Source organism: Columba livia, chromosome 14 (assembly GCF_036013475.1).
Source record: "Columba livia isolate bColLiv1 breed racing homer chromosome 14, bColLiv1.pat.W.v2, whole genome shotgun sequence".
Lineage (NCBI taxonomy): Eukaryota > Metazoa > Chordata > Aves > Columbiformes > Columbidae > Columba > Columba livia.
The window spans coordinates 1,701,060-1,726,895 of NC_088615.1; the positions used below are offsets into that span (position 1 = coordinate 1,701,060).

The following is a 25,836-nucleotide window of genomic DNA, read 5'->3' on the forward strand; positions in this document are numbered from 1 at the left end:
AGCCTAAGAGCTGGAAAGGGAGGGATCTGCGTTCCCAGCAGGGCCATAGGCTGTTTTCCTTGAAGATGCTGTGGTGTGCTGCTCTCTAGCAAGACAACTTTGCCTGCCCAATTTTGTATAACCTGTACTGCTGCTGTAACACAGGTTACAGGCACCAAAACCACTCAGTTTTTCCCAGGTTAAGGTCAGTCTGAATGTCAAGTCCATATTATCTTCCTCCTCAGTACAAGATGCTCCTGGGTTTATCACAGCTCCTCTTTCAAAGGCAAATTCTGTCCTTTCATCCTTACAAAGGACGGCTTTCCCAGCAGAACCGGTCCTTCCCCTCCAGCCAGCACACTAGGCAAGACTGGGGTTTAAGCGTGCTCCAGTACTGGTACTAAACCCCATCAGCTTTACAGAAGGGACAATCTCTGTGTGGCTTCACGTGGGGACTCCAGGGTGTCCCGTGCATCCCTTGTTCCCCCCAGGCCAGAAGCATCTCCCACCCGAACCCTGACTCACAACAGCTCCACGGAGGGGAGGGAAATGTCTCGAAAATGGAAGTTACCAAGCGCTCCATTTACAGCAGAGCCTCAGAAGGTCAGACCCGAGCCCCTTGTTTTATAGATAAGCTTGAAAAAAGTAGGATAAAAAATACAATATAACCCAGTATGCTATATTAAATATACTATATTTCTGACTCATACTTGTTTTTACAAAGATAAGCAAGGAAAAAAAAAAGTGTATTTTTTGACAGAGAGATTGCCATTGTGTTTTGTAGCATCAGTCACAACCAGGAAATTCCCCAACTGGTCAGGATTAAAAAAACAACCAACAGAAAATCCTCCCCACAACCTTTAGTAAACATCAGAACACTAAAACACTCAAGAACAAAAGTTTCACTGCTACGGCACACACCTGGATAAAACAGTGGGTAAGAAATTACAGCTAAGTCAGATGTGAAATGGACCCTGCGCTTTAGGACAGGAATTTCCACGGCAGCTCCTGTATCAGGCGAGCATGTATTCTGCATTTCAGGTTATTTTCTGAAGCAGTTCTCAGGAAGAGACTCATGGGACGGAGTTGTTTACATTGGCAAATTCATTACAAGGAAGTTGCAGCCCAATGTGTTTTGCCTCAGATTCCTGTGGTTATCAGATAATTTTTCTCCAACGCACACAAAAGATTCTGCTTCTAAACATTCCAGTTCCTAGAAATAAGCCTAACAAAGAAAAATATCTGTACCAAGCTTTAGTTTGCAATGAATATTTCAGAAAGGTGATAAGCCTGACAAATTGTATCATGTCTTTTTGGGCAAGACAGGCCGGTTGCTACACGCTCTCTCCCGACATGTATTCGCTTACGTCAAGGCTGTTATACGATGTGCAGCGAGGCTCGTAAAACCCAGAGTCTCCGTTTTTGGATCAGCTTCAAATCCCACACTGCACTTTGAACCCACCTACTGTGACCCTGCGAGTCTGTTAAACCGGAGTGACACCAGAGCTGCCCAAACGCTCGCATTTCTCTCCTCAGAAGAACCAGTGGTACAACAGAACTCTGATTCTCCGTATCGTCCTCTGACCGGTGACACTGGCCAACCTCCTGCCAGACATTACAACATTAAACAAGCAGGTGAGGAAGCGCAGGGAAAACAGAGCAAAGCCTCAAGTTCAAGGCACTGGTAGGAAGAGTTTAACCAAACCAAAATGCTGTGGGCTGGAGCCACTGACAGAATAGGGGGTATTGGTTAAGGACAGGCTGGAATCAGCCGGTGCCACCGGCTACATAGAGAAGGAAAGCACAAAGCGCCCCGGGCAGCTGCCGCAGCAGCGAGGCCCTGACAGCTCCGGCTACAAAGGTCCAGGTTCTGTTTATTAAGTCTCTACAAGACAGAACAAAAGACAAACAAGTGCCACAAGACAGAAATCTCACCTCTGTCAAAGCGGAATCAGAACAGCACAAACGAGACTGTGTGTACATATACATAAGATGTATTTAAAGAAACACAGGTAATGCCAAGGGTGCTTCCACGACCCAAGGAACAATTTCTTGGCAGATTGTCAACAATGTTTTTTTTAACTATTCACTGATTACATGAGTGAAGTGAAATAACAGACCTCACAGCAGTCATACAGTTGGCACTTGAACCGAGAACTATATTCTGAATTTTGTTCCCAGTACATTCCACCATGAGGTCAAAGCAGTGGCGTAGATCAACACAGAACATTTCTCTCTAAATCTATTAATTGTATGCGTGCGTATGTGCACGTGTGTGAAAAGCACTGAACAGAGACAGGAAAATTGTTTCCATCATCCAAATTGCACAGAAGACATGAAAACAATTTAGACGTAAAACTTCCACCACGCATCAAAAGGGAAGAACCCCAAAGCAACACCGCCCCCTCCACACAGAGATGAAACCTTTTGCACAATTCAAAATAAATATGGCCCGGAAATGGCCACATCCAGGGTCAGACAGAAACAAATTCACCCTACAGATACAGTTGAAAATTGGAATCGAGTGAATCTTGTGAGCAAAACTTCTGTGCTATAAACGCTTTGTGCAAGACAACCCTTTCAATCTATGTTGGGTTAAAACACATTAAGTTAGAACTAATTCTCAAAATCTTTCTTTGCATCCTTCTGAATTTTGTACCGAATTCAGCCCATGCAAAGTCATTTGAGCAAGGCCACAGAGAGGCGCGTTCCCAAAACCTTCACTATAATAAATAAGTTTCTGTTCAGAGACAGAATTCAAGGAATCAAAACCAATTAGCAGCTTTTTCTGGAAGCGTTTAACTTCATGATGTGCATCAGCTCAGAGGTTTGCTGAGGAACCCAGGCATCCTGACGGCCCTTGAACTCATTTTCAAGTATCTTTCAGCTGAACTGGACACTCAAAGTCACAAAGGATTGATCACATACTGTTCCATGGTGCTACTGCATTAAAACAACTGTGGCTGAAGAATCTCAAAGGCTAAACAGTATTTATGGTCATATAAAAAGAGAATGTATGGAACACAGTGTTTAAATTAATAAATAAGGTTAAAATTACAGGAAATAAAGTGTTGCCACTAGCCCTTTCTAGAAAGAATTTTAGAATAAAAGTCCATTGAACTTTCAGTCCACCAGGAAGTGCACAGGAGTTCCGTCAAAAAGCCGTGCTTTTTAAAATCTCCGGATTTTCCTCTTCCTCCTTGGAATCCCTTTTGCTACTAGACGCAGGCCTGTACTCTAACCTGGGGGAAAAAGGAAGAAGACAAAAGAAAATTACTTGAAAACCAAGAGAACAGAGAAAAAACTCTTTGATATCCTGAGCCTTATTTGTCATTACAGCCTCCCGGTTGTCGCATCCCGCTGGCTCCTGCAGGACAGGTCCCTGTCGTACACCAGGTGTTTGCTGACGCGCCGGCTCCAACCAGAGCCCTGGCAAGGACAAAACACTCTCGGTGCCTTTTTAGGTCAGTTGAGCTAAACTGGAAGAGTTCAGCCCTTCACCAGTACTTACACAAATTTCAGAACCTAGAGAGAGATTATAACCCACAAAGTGTCCCTGTACCTTTAAAAGCAACTATATAAAGCTATTGGTTTATATAGTTGCTTTTACGCTTTCTTTGGTGCCTTTATAAATGCATTCCCCACACATACTTTTTTTCAGTCCTCAGGGTAAAATGATAAATTTGGAGCCTAATTTTGTGCATATGAACATACACACTTGGAAAGAGGATTCCATTCCAGCCAGGCTCCTACATCTTCAACAGAGCAGAAATGGAGCGACCAAAACTGGCCGCTCCCTCTCTCCATACCCAGCTGAGTCGACTCCTCAGAACAGATGTGTTAAGATCAGAAGGCGACACTCACCCTTTCACCAGCAGCATTTGCTCAATGGTGTCTGGAAGAGGCATTCCGTAGCTTTCTGGCAGAAATAAAGTCAGAATTCCTGAGAGCACAGTCAGGCTCCCCATCAGGATGTAAGGCAGGAATCGATCATAGGCACCTAGCAGAATACAGAAAATAATATAAAAATCAACCCCCTAAAAAGCTAGCACCAGCTCTAAGTCTCTGATGATGTTTGTACCTATGTAGAGGGCCTTACCCATGCAAGATTTGTGCTTTCAGTAAAAAACAAACCAATCAACCCTCCTCACATTCAAAGTGTAAGTTGTTATAGTTTTAGGAACAACAGCTGTAAGAGCTGCCCCTATTGAGTCAATAAGATTGTGTGAGTCTTCAGGGCATCTCTTCAACGGGGCACAAACCACCATTTCTCTACCATAAAACCATTCCCCAGGGGTGCAAGACCCCATTTTTACCTGCAGTTTTACAAGACACCTGGAAACAGGGGCAGCAGAAAAACCCAGTGACCCCGAGAGGCAGGACACTGGTCTGGGTAAAAGCATCACTTTGCAAACACCAGCATCTCTCCAGCCACCCACAGACTCGTTAACTCACCGAGGTAAACGAAGTAAGGCGAGAGGATGCTGCCCAGCCGAGAGGCCATGGAACTTGCTCCAACTCCCATGTTTCTCACGACTGTTGGGTAGAGCTCAGCCGTGTAAACGTAAACCATGGCAAAGGCAGATGTGATCCCAAATTTCCCCAGCATCACCAGTAGAATAGATAGTGCACGAATATCTGAAATCAAAACACAGTGAGGACTTCAATAAAGCTCTGACAATTCATGGCATCTCTTAATTCCATTGTGTTTGTATAACTCCTGCCTAATTAATTCCAGTCTCTGGTGTCTTTTTTCCTTGTTGACAAACATGGGCAACATTTTCATTTCCTCTTGAGCATAAGGCTTCCTGCCAAGCAAAAAATAAGGAGAACAGAGCAAGAACTGGAGAGGTGCGTTCAGATTTCAGGACCAGATCTCTGCTACTGCAAACAATGCCATATATCCCTTTTTAATAAAGTGAACAAAGTTAAACATTTGAAACAAGTTAACTTTGGTGTCCCACTCTGGTTTCTCATTAACATTCCTAGATACAAGTCAATAATTCAATTATAGGAAGCTGGGTTGACTTTAACTGGGAGAGCTAGATTTGAAAATCAAAACAGATCGTATCATTATCCAACTGACTCAAAGGACAGGGGAAAAAAAAGAACGCAATACATGTATTACCTGTATAAAATTAGCAAGGCAGCTCTTGCACATTCACTTTTGGTTTTTGATCTGTAAACAAGCGCTAAGTGACAACACCCTCCCCCCCATATTCAACATAATTGTCAGTAACAAGTCCGTAACCCTATGATCTAACTGGCCCAGAGACACATATGGTTTGATATCCAATACATGTTACTTTGTCCTCCTTTCCAGTTGCCAAACATTGTATTAACTATCAACACTAATTCAGTACAAGCATCTTTGCTTATCAAAAATCCTTCCACAGTGACTCCCTTGGATGTAACTGTTTAAAGAAGCCATAAGGGACAGTCACTGACAGCTGTTCAGGAAGTTCTGCAGCCTCCGCTTACCAAATTCTGGCTGGTCTGGTCCTAGTTTTACACTCGGACCTCACCAAGGCACTGTGCTAGTGATGAACATTAAAGGCAACACTGGACTCCAGTGCTAATCCCAACAGAGCACAAAGCCAACGAGCCACTTCTACAAAACTATTTGAATTGACAGGTTGTGTGAGCTCCTTGCGCAGCAGCACCGAGAGCCAAGGAAGAGGGGCAAAAATAGGAAATTAATATCTGTATTTAGTCCCCTGGGGATACTTTTCTCCTACATCTGCCCAGTGCATGGTACTGCCCTTCACCCACCATACATATGTGAGATCAACTAATGGTTCCATACGTGAAGGCACCAGCTGAATGAAGAGAAGAACACAGCCTCCCAAGAATAACGCAGCAGCCATTGAATACCGTCGAGGGAGATTTCGGAGCAGCAGCCAGGAAATAACGTAGGCTGGAACTTCAATCACCGCCGAGAGGAAGCAGTTCATGTAGACGTCTCCATGCAAGTTGGGTGTGTCAAGAGACAGTCCAAAATAACCAACAGAGATTATCATCCTGAAAGAAGTGGGATAAGAGGATCAAACAAGTTTATCTTCTTCCCGAGGTTACCATGAACCTCTTGTACATCTCAGTCAAGCACGGAAATCACCGTGTAAGGCAAATTTAGCGCCTGCCAGATTTATTCCACCCTGAAGCAGTTAAGGGGCAGCTTTTGATTTCTACAACCACACATGCAACCAGGAACTCACTACTGATCTACTCCACGCGGGTTAGAAGTCGGGCAGCCTCAGTTCTCCAGCTCACTTCCAATTCAGGCTGAGAACCAACAATTGGACTTGCAGCTAAGACAACAGTATATGGAAACTCTACTGACATTCCTGCAAAGAACCAACTTTTCTTTTTTGAACTGTTTTCTGCTCAAATTCCTTTCTCAGTGTGTTGGTAGCACTGTGCTTGGTGATGGGCAAGGGAATCTGGCTTAAATATTTGCCAAGTCATCCTTTGACCCAAAAAGCCACATCAGCTTGTACGCACTGGCAGCTCAGTGGACTGAACTCCAAGGCTTTGCCTCACTAAAAGTCAGCAAAAGGACTTAGTTAGCTCCAAAGCACTTGAGGGACCTTCTTCATTAGGACACCATAGGTACTCGCACTAATTAAATCTCGCTTTTGTATCCTCTAGCAGGCTGTAAGCTACCCTTTCCATTTGTTCTCTTCTGAGCAATTACAGCTTCACTGAGCTTTCCAATGAAGGAAAATCACAACAGTTTAATCAAATTGAGCATAAAGCAGGCTTGGGCTAGTGTAAAACCAAGCTGGAGGTGGCTGGTAGACAGAGCAGCCAACAGGAAAGTCTCGGGAAATCTCAGATTAGAACTCCAAAGGCAGCTTGATCCCTTTAAGAGGCAATACAAGAGGTGGGAAGGTAAGTCAGGGATGGTGTGCTCCAAGCAGCAGGTCCCTGCTGGGGACAGGGCACCACTCATTCCTCCTCAAAGACTTTGTTAGAGTCAGAACAGCCGTTCCGCAGGTTCCCCAAGGCCCCACATCAGGCAGGATTCCCACCCATCATCACCAGCCCATCTGCTTCTTGCTCAGTTCAGGATCAGCCTGACTGCTTCAGAAAGAAATAACAACCCAGACGTGGTTCTAGACTGTTATTGAAATGAGGAACCTACATAACCAGAACTTTGTTGCTTCAGCCAGCGGAATGTTGGGTTTTGAGCTGGTTTTCTCCATATATAGAACATATATAGAGCAGTTTGTAACTGTTTTGCTGCTTTTGTGCTTACACGCTCCTGAACCACACTTGCTTACCAGAGAAGAATTGACATAATTGTGATAGTTAGGATATTTCGGGTTCTCATCAGATCCAAAATGGTGTATGTCTGCTGCCTCTGCGAATTCAAATCTTGCAGCTGGAAAACAAACACAGAGAAATCCCATGGGAACGTGAACTTCCTGCAAGCAGAATTACTGTGAAAATCAGATCCTTGCAACTTCTACCTCAGTATTCTGATACGCTGCGGAGCTCAAGGAGGTGCCTCACTGCTAACCAAATATGTACAACCTGTAGGAGCCAACTACCTGGAAAAGTAGTAGCTCCTCCCTAATTTAAAGTCACTTAAAATTTAGGCTGAAATTAGTAATCATTTCCTCTGCCTGGCGCTTCACAAAGCAACAGCTCATTGTTACGTTTATACTTGAATTATAACGCAATGGCAACAGTTTATTTAGCCCAAGGGCCAGAAGACTGGGGATGTCTTAACAGACCAAGGATGGTCCTCCAAGTACAGCAAAAAAAGTGATAAACTGTCCTCTACGTCCACTCGAGACACGGCAAAAAATAACACGATTAAACTGCAGCAGGACAGGTTTAGTAAATGACTCTTCATGCTGGACCTAACAGTAATAGGTTTAAACCAAGACAAAGTGGCTGATGAGCTGGAGTCCCCATCACCGTCCAGCCTGTTTCCGAGACCTTTTTCTAAGACGATAAGCAAAGACAATTCTCTTTTCCCCATGAAACTTTCCAGCTCCTCAAAATAAAACCACTTCCCTGTAAACAATGCAAAGATATTTATCCATGAAGTATGCAAACAAGTGTCATGCTTGCTAAGACTGTAAATAAAATAAAGGTTTTGTTTGGTTGGTTGTTTCTAATTCAGGACTCTAAATCAGACCCCTAACAAGGAGTAACAAGTGAGAGATTTTTCCAAGTATGTAAGAGGTGATTTCAGAGGATAAATTCCATGGATGAAAACTATCAACTCTGATAAGGCAACACCATATGGCTGAAGAAGCAAAGCTGTCTAGGTATGTCATATTTTTGTTATCGTACAAGATGGTGTGTTTCCAGGATTTATCACAAGCCACTTACTCATCTATTTAACAGCCCTACAGTAAAGAACATTAACAATATTTTTATCTTATAGTCTTCCACAGGTTCTTTTTTCTGTTAGGACATTTCATACCTGTCTGAATGTGCGACTATGGTCAGTTAGGAATCCACCCACGAACAAAGCACGCACCCGCCTTAGCAGCTCAAAATTATCACATGGGAAAAGGTAACACTGATATATTTTTAACGTTGACACTTTGGGAATTCTAAGCTGCCAAGATGCCTCACAATATGCAAGTGAAGACTTCTCCTTCTGCCACTGGCAGAGTCAGTCTTTCCTGACACACCTCTCTAACATGCAAGCACAATAAACTGTATACAAAGAATATTTCCTCCCTTGATTTTTTAGGTCATTGTGACCTGCGAATGTCAAATTAGATTTTGATGTGTTTAAAGACTGAATGCCTTTTCTTGGCACCGTGCAGTCCTTGCGGTGTGGGCAAATGGTCATTAATAAAAGGAAACTATGGCTGTAGCTTCAAAATAGTGCAATCACTCAACTGCTGTAAACTTCCCTGAACTCTTTCCACCTGGTCTAATGCACCATCCTCTACTCTCTATTAACTCTACTTCAATATTTTTTCCCCTAAAACATCAGGTGGATCCAGCAGAAATAGCTGGACGTTTTGCAGGACACAGCACACCAATAAAGAGACAAACCCAACCATTAGTTTAACATAATTCCCCATCAGCCTCTCTGCCAGATTCAGTTAGTGATATTATTTTTGGCAAACCAGTTGCTGGAAATAAATTTGGGGCTCTGAACTCTCAAAATTCGCATTATCTCCTCAACGTCTGTTAAACTGTTTCCAAGCTAACAGGAATATGAACTTTACGTAACCCCTGCGATCAGGTGAAAATGATTTCTGAGTGATATTTTGTTCTGAATTCCTACAGGATAAAATAGTGGTGTGATGCCCCTGAACACCAAACTTTGTGTATTTGCTCTCATAAATCTCCATTTTCCATGAAGGGCAGACAGTTCTTGACCAGGATAGCTTTCGGGACAGCTTTCGTTCTGCCGGAAGGCAGCTTCCCAGCACGCAGACTGCAGCCGGCTCCACAGCTCCCAGCCCTTTCTCATCAATCACATGATGCTTCCTAAGAACTCTCCAGTTTTGCCACTATTTGTTGCCAAGAAACCAACAAACAGGAAACAAACAGACAAAAAAAAAAAAAAGAAAACCCAAACAAATCACAAACTAAAACCAGAAACTGCAGAATACAAAGTCACAGTTGATGAGAAAAAGGCCCCTGCTTTTTAGGAGTCAAATAAGCAGACAACATAATCCTGGACAGGACAGGCTAGAGCGAGAAGCTGAGAAGGGCAGGGAGGGCTAAATGACAATGTGAAATTAAACCCACCATCCAAACATTTTTATCCCACTTTTCACGGGATAACTCAGCCAACCAGACCCTATTTGTGCTCCGCAGCTTGTTTTCGATCAGTCCCTGCAGAATCCTAACTGGGTTTGAAACCTCTGGAGCCTGAGCCCTGCGGTGCTGCGCTGGGGGACACTGCAGACATGGGCTGGAGCGGCTCAGCGCCAGCTGGATCCCCGACAGCCTCTCTGCAGCGTAAACACGCTTCCTAAAAACGCAAGAGGGGCTGCGAGTTTCTACGTCGCAGCTCTTCAGAAAGCAGACACGAGAACAGCACCAACAGAGCGCTGGTGGAGAAAAGCTTTGCACAGAAGTTTTGGTCACAGCATTACTTTAAAAAAGAAAAAGAAGGCGGACTGGATTTCTGCATTTAAACAGTGCCTGTGGGAGCTCGTTTGCCTTTGAGTGTCAGAACGTTAATCTGTGTTGCTGAAAGCTGACGTGCAATGATTTATCTGTAAGTAAGCACCGTGCAGAAGTCAAGTTGGCACTTCCCGGTGTCCAACTGGGGCAACACCCCCACTCCTGCCTTCTGCGGCTTGTCAGCCGGCACAGACAAGCACATCAGTATTTCTTTCTAAGAACAGGAGGCAGAGGATTCCAGGAACAGTGGCCTTAAGCAGATGTTGGAGCCAGAGCTTATCTTCTCTTCTCCTGCTGCACTGCTGGCAGTGGGTGAGTTCTCATGCTTTAGGCAGGAAGGAGAAACAAAGGGAAAGAAAAAAAGGGCACGTTCTAATGAAAATCCAGGGGAAAAGCTATCATAAGTAGGTCTGGGTTCTCCTGACATTCTGACTCTCTTCCAGCAAGACCAGGATGTCTGTCCTGCTATCTACAAATAGATGTGGACAGAGAGGTTGGTTTGCACCTCAGCTATAATGACTTCAACCCACGTGAAGCTGTTTCGGTCTCCATACCAAGCACACTCCAGTTTCATGGCTGACCACCTTCCTTAGTCTGGTATAGAGGCCTTGTCAAGCAAGGGAATATATAAAGTATTTACAGATAAATGACAAGACAATGTTAACTGTCAACCAGAATCCAGCTGGGCAACTGCCCAGACAGATTCTACCGATCTACCCGAGAGGAGCTCAAGTTTTCTCTCCATAACATGGAGTAGAAAATGGAGTTGAATAGGGAATCGAACTAGAATGACATTCTTGCCACTGCCACCGGCCAGGATTAATCCCGTGTGATGACTTCTGTAGAACTACAAGGTGTTTCAAACAGAAGGACCCAAGTTGAAATCACTCTATCTTTGAAATTGCGTTCACCTTTTGAACACCCTGTATATTAGACTACACAAGCATCAAGTCTGTTCAGCACAAGTATTTAGATGACAAAGCAATAGGTACCTCAAATTCATTACCTCCCCCAAAAACTAGTTTAAAAGGAAAAAGGAGGTTGTAAACTGGATCAGAAAGATTAGAATGCATGCTGGCATTCTCATGGGAATGGGACAGCAAGGGCTTTGCAAATCTTCATGAAGTAGGGAAAGGATATTCTGCTTTTCAGGAAGAGAATGACCTTTTACCCATTTGAGAAGTACATAATACGCTGCAGGCATAGCTCAATTTATAGCTCCAGAAATTAATCACTTTACCTGATCATTAACAGATCGAGCAAATAACTGGACTGCTAAATGAATCTTACCTCACTAGGGTCGAGTATCACATCCGGGGCTGCAACACCATTCATTTTCGCAGCCTTTCGGATGATGTCTTCTGCCTCCTGGAACCTCCCCTGGGAGATCAGCCACCGCGGGGACTCCGGGATGACCCTGCAGAAAAGGTCCAGAATAACGAGTCCGCATTTCCGCGGAAAGCACCGCTGCAGGCACCCAAACACTGTCCCAGGCACAAAGAGCTCACAACTTGCCACATCTTGCAGAAATTAGAGCAAGGACAACAGAAATCAGATTTACAGGAGCAGGCTAGTGTAGTGAACAAGAACAGACTAAAATGTATTTGTGGATTTTAGAAGTACTAAAGTACATAAGCAATGACTCAGAAAAAAACAGCAGACAAAACCTTCAAAGTATGGGAAAACCGTTTAATTAACGAGATTTGGAAATGTGGATACACAAGCAGCATGCGGTATATTAAGAGGCATATCCTTAGAGAAAAACACACCTAAAATTAGTAACTATAAATCATGTCATATAAAGACAAGTCAGAAAACAGAGTTCACTTGAGTCATTCAGCTTTGTAAGAAGCCAGATGGAATCACAAACATTGCTAGTGTAAGTGAAGAAACACCACCACCATGTGGACTATTTCAACTTTGCATGCTACCTAAAAGTATTTCATTAACTATGGAAGAAAACACAGAAGTCTCACTTAAGTCTCACAGACGTGTAAGTTTTGTAGCTTGTCGTATGTGTGTCACCCTACGCATTGCCCAGCTTCCCACAATCACTGGTTTCTCATTCAGCCCTCAAAGCTCATGGATTGCAGTTGGTGCAGAAGGATGTCTTTTATGTTTTGCTTTCCCAAAAATCTGCAGACAAGGCCTTGTAAGGACTAATGTGTTTAAATCAGTTGTACTCACCACCAGAGCGGGATGCAGAGCAGGCCAGGTAAGGTAAGCGCCAGCAGCAGCATCCGCCAGGCCCTGATGAAGTAAGCGAACAGTGGCAGCAACATGTAGCCGAAGGCATAAAAGATGCAAACGCCCAGCGTGCAGAACAGCAAACGAATGGATTTGCCAAGAATTTCTGTGCCTGTTCAAAACAACAGAGCGAAGATTAGTATTTGAACTTAATAGCAACCAAGTAACTTATCAAAAATAACTCTAATGACTGGCTTTGAAGTGTCCTACACCGGGTAGTTACGGTACATAGCGTGCTCTGCCATCCGGTTTTAGAGTCATCACAAATATGTTTAATGCAATAATCCTGCATTAACTCAGGTATTTATTTTGTATAAAAGGAAGGGAAGCAGGCCACACAGTATTTCTGTAGCTATAAGCAGCTAATAGTTCTATAATTTTATGTTCCTGGAATCTCCTGTTTTACTCAAGGAGCTAAAACCACGCAACATACTATTAAACGCTCACAACACTTAAGCTCAGCTTGATCTCTGCAGGGTCCTCTCGAGCTTAAGGCGAGAGATGAGCTTCTTTAAGGGGTAAATCAGAGTTGCCCAAATTAGGATCCTGACCTGTATCACCTTCTAAAAGACTAATTCACTGTTAAGACAGATAATCTTCCTCATTTCCACAGCAATGGAAGATTACGGAAGCTGCGCAGAACGCCTGCGGTGCGGTGAGGCGCACGCCGCTTCCACAGCTGCACTGCCCGCCTCTGGCCCAAAATCAATCTCTTGCCAACATTTGCTACTTTGGACAGTGAGGTCACTGTAAATAACATTAATTAAAATAGGTTTTGTTGTTGTTGTGGGTTTTTTTGGTTGGTTGTTTTTCTTAAATCTCAGGTTTGTGAGGTAACTCACACTCCCATCTGATCAAATATGGTCTTAGTTATATTGAAAAGATGCCAAGCAGGAATCATTGTGCCATTTTTTCCTATAGGCTGTTTTAAGCAGACTTTATAATGCTTACTTGAATTTTTCTTTCTCTTACAAGATCTCATGCCAAATAGGCATTCAGGCTCCAAAATGGACAAGACAAATCCCCGAAAAATCATGTCTTATGTGTCTTATCTTTCCAACTGGAAGACAGATTTTGTTTCAAACAATCCATTTCTGTTTTTTCGCTTGGCTGGTTGGTTGGTTGGTTGTTTTTTGGGGGATTTTTGTTGGTGGTTGGTTGGTTTCTTGGGGTTTTTTTGTTGTTGGTTTTTTTTTCTCCTTCTTCTTTCTTCTTCCCCTTGCGGATGCTAAGCCACAGAATTCATTCCGTTTGCACTTGTATCAGCTGGAAGCTTCCAAGCAGAGCATGAGTGACCCACGTGTGGTGAGGACACAGTCTCCACAGGGTTGCATGGCAAAACAAATCAACCCTAAGCCAGCACTGAAAAGGAACAGGAAAAGCGCAAGACCAAAGCACACATACTGTGCCCAGCAGGACTTTCATACCAAGAACAAACGCTGCCACGTAGTTAGAGATCTGTCCCATGCCGACCAGCACGAAGAGCACTGAAAACATCTCCCAGCTGGTAGAGAAGACCTGTATGAAGCTGAAGCCCGTCTGCATTGCCAGAGTTGCAAACAGCACATTCTTCCTGCCAAACCTTCCATGGACAGATTGAAAACAAAAACAAAAAGAGAGATAATTATACAACAAGCATGAACGAAACGTTTAGCAACAGAAAAATAACATTACTCATAGGCATGCTTTGGGAGATGAAAAACATCCGCAAAAAGCAAAGGTTCAGGAAATGCAACCCAGGCACAACTATTCTAAATATATTAAGAAAATCCACTGGCCAAGAAAAAAATAACATTCTAAATGCTGCTAGTTGAGCTGCCTTTCAGTAAGTGCTGGAATACTATTCCTTTCTTACTGACAGGATGAGCTGGGAGACAAATAATCGGGAGCAAATCATTTAAAATACAAGAGTATTAGGTGCTGCTTCTCTAAGGAGCGTACGGTGTATGACACAGGTCAGCCTGTTGAAAAAGGGAAAAGGAGGAAAGCTTCTGAAAGAGATATAAAACTCAGGTTTATAAGATACTATCAGCAGTAAGTGATCCCATGCTGCAATCTTCATTCCACTTGGCAAAAAACCAAACCAATTTAAGGGATTCTAGCAATTGTACTGACGACATAGTCCAAAGTAATTAGAAGAGAATGTTGTTGGTCTGATTTTTCCAGGTGAAACTTATCTCCTACACCTGTTTTCTGGCATAAAACCAACATGCTCCAGAAGTGATTTCACTGATAAAATAACTAGGTTAAATAACACTCACTAACAACCTTTGTAACACTGTGTTCTGTGTCAGGATGTTCACACACTCTGTGTACAGTCAGATCACACACTCAGAGAACACAGATGTGTTAGTGGTCGCACAGACGCTTCTGGGAAACACCACACATCAGAATTGCTCCCAGAGGAGCCGGAGGCAGAGCCGCAGCTCTGGGCATATACTTTACTTGTCTGAGAGCTGTCCCGATACGAAGGATCCGAGCAGGACACCCACAAAGAACAGGGAGGTGCTCAGCGGGGCCTTCCAGTCGTTGTCACACACCAGATTCCACTGCGGGAAAGAGAACAGGAAAATCTTCTAATAAACACCATTTCCCACCCTCTTTGTAAACGCCTTGGCTGAGCGCGGGTTAAAATACAGCCTTTGGACAGAAAAACGAGCGGCTGACCTGCTGCACAGATACAGCTCCGTGGAAATAATGGGAGGGATGCTGAGGGGAAAGTCCCCAGCCCCGAGCCACAGAATCAAATAATTTTGGGTGGAAAAGACCTTTATTGAGTCCAACCATGTGTCTGGGGAGTGCGACCCCTGTGGACTACTTTACACAGCCCATGGCTGTGGCGTTTCCCCCACACATATATGAGCAATGGTAACTAATAATTCCATAACGCGCTTGGTTCAGTTCCCGTTCACAGGTTCTGCCGCCCCTTTAGCTGCTGCAGGAGCGGGAACAGATCCCAAACTTGATTTGCCCTGCACACAGTAAAGTTTGCCATTAAAAAAACTCAACACATTTCTAATTTAAGAGAAATTGAACTATACAAACAAGAATATTGAAAAAAATCTCCTCTTTTATTACATTTTAATATGGTTTTGAGACTGCCCACTGGGAACCTAACTAACATCAATTATAATCTTTGGAATACAAATTGAAACATACACCAAACCAAGATTTCCAAAACGAAAAGAAAAAGAAGACAAGACATTGAATGAAGACTGCAATAGTCTCAAATCTCCTGCGCACTGCAGTCTGATGTTTTTGAAATGGCACTTGTGTTACTTTCATATCTGTACCAAAAGCTATTATTGAAAGAGTCTTAATTTTCTTTTGGTTATCTGGGAGAAGAAAGGTGTGCAAACAGGAGGAGGAGCGCAGGCAGCAGGAGGGCTGGGGAGGCCCCAGAGCCCCCGGGTTCTGATGTTACATGGACGGCAACTTTGAGTTTTTAATCTCTATTTAAAAGGTTGAAATGAAAATATTCACCCTGACCGCAAGAATTAATCCTCCTTGCTCCCCAGTTACAAGTAATTAAGTATAGTGTGTTTTCCCCTTCGTTTTTTTTTAATTCTCACTGGAACACCCGTCAGTGCTTCGATCTGCCCCATAGGCAGCTGCTGGGTCCCAGCTCCACACCAGCGCTCGGCTTTCTCTGCCAGCCCCGTCTCCTCGGCACTAGACCCTTGAATCCAGGAATCTCGACACCCTCAGTCTATGAGCAGCTCGCTACGACTACAGCCCAGCGCACACTTTGAGGCTGAGCGATCACAAAAACCCACGCACTGAATGAATAACACCGGCAATCGCCTTCCACTCCCAAAATCAGCTGAACCACCACTTGTTTCATGGAAGAAACAAGTGCTAACAAATGTACAGCACTCATGTAAGGGATTTAACTTTAGTTATCAATATTTAGATTAGCAACTGTAATTAACATTTATAGAATCATAGAATTTATCGTCATCTATAATTAAAGCTGTATTTATTCCACAAAAGCTGTACTTCATTATAGGTTAATGACAGTTTGAGCAATTCCATGGTGATCACAGAGGCGAATCAAGCCAGGAAGCTTCAGCAAAATTTATCTGGCACCTTGGAAATAGGCAGCAAATGATCGTTACTGAATTTACAGAGACCAAAGGTTTCGGTGGTTTTCAGCCGCCTTCCTTTGATGACACATACCAGGAAAACAAGTATCACTCCCAGTACAAATCCTGCAGTAATTCACCTACTCACAAAGAACCATCTTTGTATCAACTCCTGGAGCCAGACGTCTTCAATAACACAGCTAAAGATCAAACAGCACAAACATCCAGCTCAGTGATTTGTAGTCCATCATCACTAAACGTCACTATTTTCCAGCTGACCACCCTGTTCTGAGCGAGCCGTCTCCTTCCATCTCTCTGGACGTTTTCACTCTGTATGGGCACAACACTCGGCTTTCCAGACACGCTGAGCTTGTGCCCAGCCACCAACGTTTCCTTCAGATCACTGAGGTGGAGACGTTGCTTGGAAAAGTTCATGGGATTAAAATGTTTTGCACTGTTCTGCCAAAAGCCTCTTGCACTGGCAAGTGGAAACATATCGGTCCTTACAATGTGGCAATGATTATAAGGTAGTTTTCCTGTTCACTCTGAAAGCAACATTGGCAGCCGTCACGCTGAAGACCGCCTGAACCAGGCACCAAGGTGAACTTCAGCGACAAATTTTTAAGGGAAAACTACCTGGCTTGTGCAATACCAGCTCTCTACAGACTCGTCAGATGTGCAACAATCAGAGCAAAGGGATTTTGAGGTCTGTTACCCCTTGCCCCAGTAAATGAGCAGCATCGCCCAGAGCGAGTGCCCCGCTGCTGGCCGAGCTTTGGGACACGGGCTGCCCTGACCCACTGCTCCAGAATCATGTGCCATTTTTACTTCTTAGTGTCCTCCGCATGAGCCCGCCAGCTGTAACAGCCTTTGCCCTAGTGAACGTGATAAGGTCAACCTCAGCAGCGTCTCAGGGCTCCAAACAGGAGAAAAACATTCCAGCTTTGTTTCAAAGAGCAGCTGCTGATGTAGTGAAGCATCAAGCTCCAGAACACCGGTACCCAATGCTCAAGGCGCAGCACAGAGCGTTCTCACTTGGTTTTGTTAATTAATTTAGAAGAGGACATACTCTACTACAATTTAAACGTTTCTTACTTGGACAGCTTGCAGATATTTTGCACTGCAGCTCCTTCCCGAACAATGATTCGGGTTGGTGCGATGACTCCAGCAGCAATAATCGCTTATGTGCTGGAGGCGAGAGTGTGGTGAGATCTGCACCTCCGTGCCGGATTCCTGGCTGGTACCAGCTGCTGGCAAGGACAGGTGGGATGAGGGGATGGGAACAGAGGACAGGCCATGGAGATGGCCAGAAAATGGGGACAGCCTGGGGGAGAAGGTGGGAGATATCACAAGGGAGAGGGGCTGAAGCAGTTGGTTGTGGGGCACAGGTGTGGGGCCAGAGTATGAAACAGTCCCAGGTGTTCACAGTCATCACTTCAGCATTTCTTCAGGAGAGCGTTTTCATCTCTCAGATGGCAGGTCAGCTACGCGGAACCACAGCTCCAAGCCCCTTGCTACAAGGTGGGACCAGTTACAAAACTGAGAGGAATGGAAAACCTAAACTGCTCCCTCAGACTCTCTCCCCAAAACACAGGACCCCCCCCAGACACATTTTATCAGCTTCCAGCCTTTCATCACCACACAACCCCAACAAGAAGCATTATTGCATGTTTAGCTAGAATTGCAATAAGCAACACACGTACAAGTATGTTCTTAGTGTTGTGCCAGTCCTGCTAGAGCGGTATTTATTGTATTCTTACACCTTCGCATTAGTAAATCGAACATTAATATAACACCTCTATCCAAAAAGAAAACTATTGTACAATTTTCACACAAACTGCAGTCACAATGAAATTCAGTCACCAGGATTAAATATTTGAATCCTTTGAACTGCAAACCATGGAACAGCCTTCAGAGCATAAAATAAAAGCTAAAACTGCAAGGCAGGCTGAGGTGGCCAGGATGGCACACGGCCAGCTGAAGAAACTGCCACCCCACACGTAAAAACAACCACTCCTCTGAGGTCTCTAAGCCCTTCAAAATCATCCTGCTCCACTGTCACTAGGATGCTGTCATCTCTTCCAAAATGGTACAACAGGACTAGCAAAATTCTAGCTGCCAGTAACGAGATGCCTGTCTTATCTGAGCCTAAAATTTGCCCAATATTTTTAATGCATCACAGCACGGAAGCTCCAAGTCTGATTGGAGGAGAGTTCTTGAAAAACATCAACAATTCATGCAATACAGTGTCACAGCAAACAACTATATACCACCCCCAAAAACACACCACGACCAAACATGTTGGGAAAGCTACAGAAGCAGTTGCAAGGCCACCAACAACCTAATTTAGGACCTCACTTGAAAAAAAAGGGTGTTTCTCCGATTATAGAGAACTGTTGTACCGCAGGAGCACTCGCCCTTCCCTGATAATATTATTAGAGCCCTGAACAAAGATGAGCTGTGACAAATACAACAATTTTGAGAGCCTTACTCGGTTACAGCCCTGTTATATAAGGAAAAGCCTTACAGGAAAAGGAATTTTTACAGCTACGATATATCGTGTCCTCCACGCTTTTTTTAAACTGTTTTCCTTTCTTGCTGAGAATAACACACATGAGTAAAAAATTAAGTGGGATAGTCCCATGTGCAAATATTTTCTCTTCAAAATCAACACGTTAGGAAGAATTTCTGAAGCCAATGCGATATCCTGTACTCTCTCCTCCCACTTGCTTCTCTCTGCAAGTAGAGGCAGGTTCTCCAAAAAAATATCTCAGTCTCGCAACCGAGTACTAATGACCTTCGATTCAGAATCTGGTCTTGTTTATACCCACATAAATATTCCCTACTTACTTGAGAGCCATGAGAGTTATCAAACACCCTTTCCTCTGAAAATACATTTGTATATTACAAATACTTTGAAATTCCAGACCTTAAAGTTCATCACCTAAATGTAAACAGAAGTCTGTCTCTACAAAATATACATTCTGCTCAATTTCTCCCATTGTAGTTGTTTGAAATGTTTACAGATGTAAAACTTGACTAGAACAGGAAGGAGAGCGCCAGATATTTTATCATTCCAGTGCAGAAACTTAACTCTCCCTCGTACATCACATTTTTGAGATGGCTGGAGAAAAAGGCAACAGGGCACCAGCATCAGAAACTGAGAAACATGAGCTGAGTTTTACTCTGAGCTACAGACAGCACAGCGGGAACATGATGCGACCATTAATTGTCCACCGTTCCTCATTGTTTCCATTTGACTGACATCAAGCGCAGCCTATCATTCTTTAACAATACCAGCTCTATTTTACGTTGCAAGGTCAGAAATGTCTGTACTTTGTACAATGCTGAAGAGTCCTGCATAAGGTACTTCTTAAACCTCACCTTTGAAAACCTCAGCAATTTAGACGTACTTTCGTACACCTGTCAGCCATTCATCTTATTAAATGAAAACCAGACTTCTTTTTCCTTCTTCTGACAAGACTATTAATACTAAGAATTTATACCTGCAAATCACCTAAAGGTCTTCCCACAACTTTAACAGTTCCTGGGGCCAAGAACTTGTCAGTATGAACTTCAGCCAGAAAAACGAGCAGATATTAACCTCCGGCAAGAAAGAGGACGCATCTGTTTTAAAAAATGAGAAATAATGGGGGTGATTAACACTAATGAAGAGTTCGGTGAGAGCTGAACCTGGATGACATAGGCTTGATCTACACTTCAGCTGCTGGCTCTATGTCTACCATGAGCCCACGTCATTATTGTGGTAAAGCAAACCAAGATAGTCCTCTTGGTCTCCAGAGAAAGAGTGAACATCACAACCTCTTGTTTGGCAGCTGTACCACAGGCTCCCTTGTGTCACTCCAGATGTCACCACCGCATCTCTGCTTGTTCCCCGAAGGTCTGTTATAACCCACTGATTTCACGGACAGGGGCCTGACGGTACCACAGGACACCCGAACCTCTGCTGTGAAGGGAATAGAAACCTCAGGGCACTCAGATGTACCCAGAACTTTCCCTGCACATCCAGACAGGGCCCAGAGCCGTGGGACACTTGGCACTTCCCACCACACGCATCCTTCCTCTGCAAACGCCAAACGGTCCCTGACGCTTGTTCAGAGCCCAACAGATACAAAACGTGCAGTACGACACGACACCTGCATTGAACCATTTTCACACGGATCAATGATGCAACATATTAGAAGTTGACGACGAATACGTGTCTACAAAATTCTGTGTTCCAGCATGTAAGAATTAGTCCCATATGGACTAAAGTGTTTTGATTGCTGTATCATCTAATGTCTTCTCATATCTTCTTCTTATCATATTTCTAGTCTGCTCATGCTCTTAATGACTCCACTGCTCAATTCTATTTGCAGTTATTCAGTATAGCCCCATAACAGCCATGGCTGGCAGAAGTTAGCCTTCTCCCTTAATCACCCCTGGGCTTATTCCTTTTACTACTACATATAAACTTTTATTACTCCTAACACGAACATGAACAACACAGATGGCTTCTTGAGCCACAGTAAAGCTTTCCTGATTCCCTGAGATACAGCATTGCAAAAAGTAAAAGACAGCAAATTTCACAGAATCACAGAATCGACTGGGTTGGAAAAGACCTCAGAGATCATCGAGTCCAACCCTTTGTTACAAAGGAGCTGGTTAAATACTGCAGACTGGCTAATAACAACCTTCTGTTGTTTGTATGCGTGAGAAGTCTCTCCTCAAATGAGAGGGAACTGCATGTTTTAAGTCTCCTTTGAAAAGCAGAACCATAAGCCAGTCCCGAGAGATTCAGGAAAAAGATTTCTTAAAAAAAATTCCCCCTTCCCCCTCCCAGTGTCAGCTACAGAAATCTGGGACAAAGGTCCTCATGATTATTCAACAAGTTAGAGATAGGCAACCAAACACAAGATTAGTGAATCATGAAAGCTGCTCCAACAAGCCAAGAAATTAAACAAGTTGAACACTGGAAACCTGCAAGTATGTGAAAGGCCACAGCTCTTGCAAAACTCTCTCAGAAGTATTAATATTAAAGGGAAAAAAGTACTGCCTCAGCACATGATGTCCGGGCAGACCAACTTTACCTCCCACAGACACAAAACATCTGCCAAACCACAGAGATAATGGGCCAGAGCTCTGAGGAGTCTCATAAAAATGTTGGCAGCTCCTGCTTCTTACAGATTATAAGACTCCTTGATGATATTCTGGTAACTCAGGACACTTTAATTTGCACCGAGTCAAAGCTCAGCACAGAAGTACTGGCTGAAACCATGTCTAAGAAAGGTTAGCAATTATATTAAGGCACTGGGAACAAAACCCATGAATGGAACTGCCCTGAGAAGATGCCAACTGCCTTACGCTGCCCTAAGAGCAGCCCAACCTTTCACAACAGCGCATTTCTGCAATGACCAGGATCTAGGAATTCAGAGCAGCTTGTCTCTCAAGGAAGACAGCGGCCTTTGGCAACAGGAGAAGCAACGCCTTGTGCCACTTGTTGGAGTTGCCCAAGGGAAACTTCCAACAGCTCTGGTGTCCCCACGTCCATGCCCCCCTGCCCCTGCTCCTGTCCTCACCCCACTCCTCGCGAGGAAGATTTCTGTGCTCAGATCAGATTGTTGTCATTGAGTACCCACACCCATCGCTACCCAAACACCCATCACAACCCATTCTACAAAGCAAGGAATAAAGGCAAATCTAGTTCCAGCTCTGTAAAACTTGTCCACAGGCACAAACACGCAATGGGACTGTACAAACAGTTTGTAAACCTTCTGAAAAAAACTTATACATGTTCTGAAATCTAAGTATTCCTCAAAATCTGTTTCTTTGTATCTTAAGTCAACCAGTGCCCATGGGTCTGTACAGCTTTGACCTGAAACAAGAGGGACAACCACGGCAGCCTCAGCTGTGGTTGGTTACCCTGAACATAGCCTTGACCCCCAAGGTGTACTCGAGCACAGGAGAACCTGACCCCAACCCATCACAGCAGATGAGCAGGGAGACCAAAGCAACGGGCATGACCAAGGCAGAGGCATCGTGGGCACTCAGCAAAGTTCAGTCCTCCTGGACACAGCATCAAACCAGAGATCCCTGACTGCTGCACCTTGCACAAGTCAGGGTGACTTCAACTGCCTTTTTCAAACCCCTTTGAACTCCCAGGTTCAAAGAGGCATCTCTGAATCACCCAGCGAGCCGAACGCCGTGTCCCTGTGCTGACCCTTGCTCCGAGCCACTGCTGCAGGTACCAGATGAAGCCCATCAAGTGGTTACTGTACACATGCCACGCTGGTCAAGGAAATGAGCTGCGTTTGGACAGTAATTCACAGAATGACAGACTGGTCGGTGTCCGAAGAGACCTCTGGAGACCATCCAGTTCAAGCCCCCGGGTAAAGCAGGTTCGCCCTGAGCAGGTTGTGTCCAGGTGGGTTTGAACGTCTCCAGTGAAGGAGACTCCACAGCCTCTCTGGGCAGCCTGTTCCAGTTCTGTGGCACCCTCAAAGTACAGAAGTTTATCATCACATTTCTCCTCATACACTTCTGCAAGTGGAAGCGAACAGAACATCTCGAATTTATCATTCCGGATTTAACAGGGACCCTCGGCCACGGGGCCGCAGCAGCAGAATCCGCTGCTATGACACCCACACGCCCCCCGGCACTGCCGGTACAGCCCGCCCGCGCCTCCCGCTGCCAGAGGAACCCGCTGCCGCCGGCCCGCACCTCGGTGACGATGGTGGAGCGGTACACGGCGCGGCTGTACTCCCAGCCGTCCCGGCACGGCTCCTGCTCCAGCGTCCCCAGCTCCACGTCCAAGCCGGGCCGCAGCCCCAGCGCCGAGAAGTTGGCGAGCGCGGCCAGGCTGTAGCGGCGGCAGCGGCTCGGGGCCGCCTGCCCGCCCCGCGGCTCCAGCGGGACGCTGTTGTTCAGCCACTCGGCGCTCAGGTTGGCCCCGCGGGGCACGGCGCAGCGGTGCTCGGGGGTGCCGGCCAGGAAGACGATGGAGAGACCGGTAAAGCCGTTGGGGACGATGCTGGCGCTGAGGAGGAAGAAGATGACCCGCTGGAAGCGGCCCCACTCGCCCAGGAAGGCGGTCACGTCCTCGTAGTCGCGCATGGCGCGGCCGAGCTGCCGCCGCTGCCGGCGGGCCCGTGTGGCGCGGGCAAGAAGCGGCCGCTCCGAACTGCCGCGCAGCCCGCCGAGCGCCGAGCCATGGGCCGGGCCTCGCCGGCGGGGGAGCGGCCGGGGGTGGGGTTTGCAGGCGGAGGCCCCTCAGGTGGGGCCGAGCCGTCGCCGGCGCCGCGGGGGAGTTCGAGCGGCAGCCGGAGCCCGGCCCCACAGCCCCAGCCCGACGCGGGCGGCTCCCGGTGGCTCCCGGCGTGCCCTGCGCCCGGCCGGGGGCGCGGCGGGGGCTCGGCCGGGCCTGGCGGCACCTCCAGGGTTCCCAGCCCGTCTTTCTGCAAGAGTGCGGTGGTTCCTCTCCTCGTGTCTGGCCGCAGCGGTGTGCGGAGCCGCCGAAGGGGGAATGTTGTTTCGGTAAAACTGGCGACCCGGCGCCTGGCCCCAGCGCGAGGAAAGGACTGAGACGCATCAGACTATGAATCCTTAATGTAAAACAAAGCCTCTGCGAACTAATCTTGGAATGCAGACTGATTCCTGTGTTTTAAAAGTTAATCTAGGGGGAAGGGTAGCCAAAGAGCCAGGAATCTGTGTTTTAAATAAATCGATAAGGGGCAAGTGTTGTTAGAATTGGATGAATGGACAGGTAAACTGAGGCAGGGTCGGGTGGTCTGTCAACCCTGCAGAACCAGCCGATGGGGAGCAGGGGAGGGAATTCGCACCGAGATTAGGGTAATATAAGCAGGGGCTTGTGCCCTGTTACATGTGCCAGCGTTTAGTTAGGACGCGCCGTTTTGCAAAATCATTAATCTGCTTTGCTGAGAGATCCCACCTGGGCCTATTGGCAAGATGGTCATTTCCTACAGCAGCATCTTCCATCATCCCTTCAGCTGTTGTTTCCCTGTTAAGCTCCTGTTACATTAGGCCCAGTCTTGTTACGTTATGCCTGGGGGTTTCGAAAAGTCTTTTGTTCCTCTTATCACTCCAGTGTTCCTGTCACTAGGTCATTATTTTCTTGTCCTGTGCTGCATTCTCCTGCTTTTTTTTCTGTACTGAAAGACAGTGTAACACGCCAAGCTGTGGGCAGCTTGTGGGAGGCATCAGCCAGTCCTGCTGTGTTTGCTGTAGGCAGCAGCGACGGTCTGAAAAGTCAGCTGAGGGGTGAAGAGGAGCAAGACTCGGACAGAGCAGTTATTCCATTTTTTGTAGCCGTGAGAATTGCTTCTAACATGCAAGAGGAAGAGCTGAACGTTTCCTGAAGCCATTTCACAGTTGGTCTAGGAGTAACATGAGGTAAACGTGGTCTAAAAGTAAATAAACATGGTCTAAGAGTAACATGAGATAAACGTGAATGTTGCTGCAAGAATTTGCCCTACGAGCCTGCAAAGGGGACGGTCCCAGTGCACCCTGCACATGTGGGGTTTCCAAAGAGCTTCTCTGTGACTCACTCAGCAAACTCAAAATAAAAACTTACCCCGTTACTTCAGGTTTCACAACCGCGTTGTGGTTTATTCTGAGATGATGATGAAACCAGTGACTTTGCGTGTTGGCCTTCACAAAAAATAAACCACAAATAGTCCATTTAGTAATAAATGAGCTTTGTTAGTCAGTTCATTGGGGGCTGCATGAAGAAATGTGCCTTCAAGATGTTTAGTAAATAGTGGTGGTGGGATTTTTTTGTTTGTTCGGGTTTTGTTTGTTTGTTCTTCTGGGATCAGCTCAAACTCGCTCATGAAAGGATGGCCCCAAATGCTGCAAAGACACCATGGCAAAGGCAGCTACCAGGACTTGGGGTCGAGCTGGAGCCTGTGCTGGTGACATATCGCTATCACCTCCCACTTTATACAGAGCTGCCGGCTGGGGTGGAACTAATATAAACTCCATTCCTCTCCCCATGTGCGCAAAGGGACATCAGCGCGGGCTGTGAGCTGGTTTAACTCGCAACACCTCAGGACGTCTGGTGGCTGCTGTGCCAGAACTCCCCGCCAACCTCGCAGGGCTTCCTCAGTTCCTTCTAAAACACCCCATTTATGTCCCTGTACCTCAGCATTCAGTGCTCCCAGGGGTCTGACACGGGGGTCTCTGCCCTGTCACCCGGCTGCTGACACACGTCCCGCCAGCCGCCTCAGGGGCTCCGGGGCTGCCAGGTTCTGACGGAGCCGCGTTGGGAGCCGCTGCCGGGGCTGTGTGGGGAGCTGGCGGCAGCGCCACCTCCACGGCGGCAGCGCCACCTCCACGGCGGCCGCGCTCAACACTGCGGCCGCAACACGGCCCTCCCGGGCGGGCAGCGCGGCCC

At 45.8% G+C, this 25,836-nt stretch overlaps 1 protein-coding gene across 1 annotated transcript; it reads right to left on the reverse strand.

The window, feature by feature from the left end:
- Nucleotides 1-654: 654 nt before the first annotated feature.
- LOC102093770 (organic cation/carnitine transporter 2) lies at nucleotides 655-24,335 on the reverse strand. The gene is made up of 10 exons (XM_065029484.1): nucleotides 23,145-24,335; nucleotides 14,785-14,888; nucleotides 13,767-13,921; nucleotides 12,280-12,451; nucleotides 11,383-11,509; nucleotides 7,263-7,363; nucleotides 5,786-6,000; nucleotides 4,435-4,617; nucleotides 3,844-3,979; nucleotides 655-3,221 (listed from the first exon to the last, which is right to left on the reverse strand). The coding sequence occupies exons 1-10, from the start codon at nucleotides 23,535-23,537 to the stop codon at nucleotides 3,134-3,136; spliced, it is 1,674 nt and encodes a 557-aa protein (XP_064885556.1). The 5' UTR covers nucleotides 23,538-24,335; the 3' UTR covers nucleotides 655-3,133.
- Nucleotides 24,336-25,836: the final 1,501 nt, after the last annotated feature.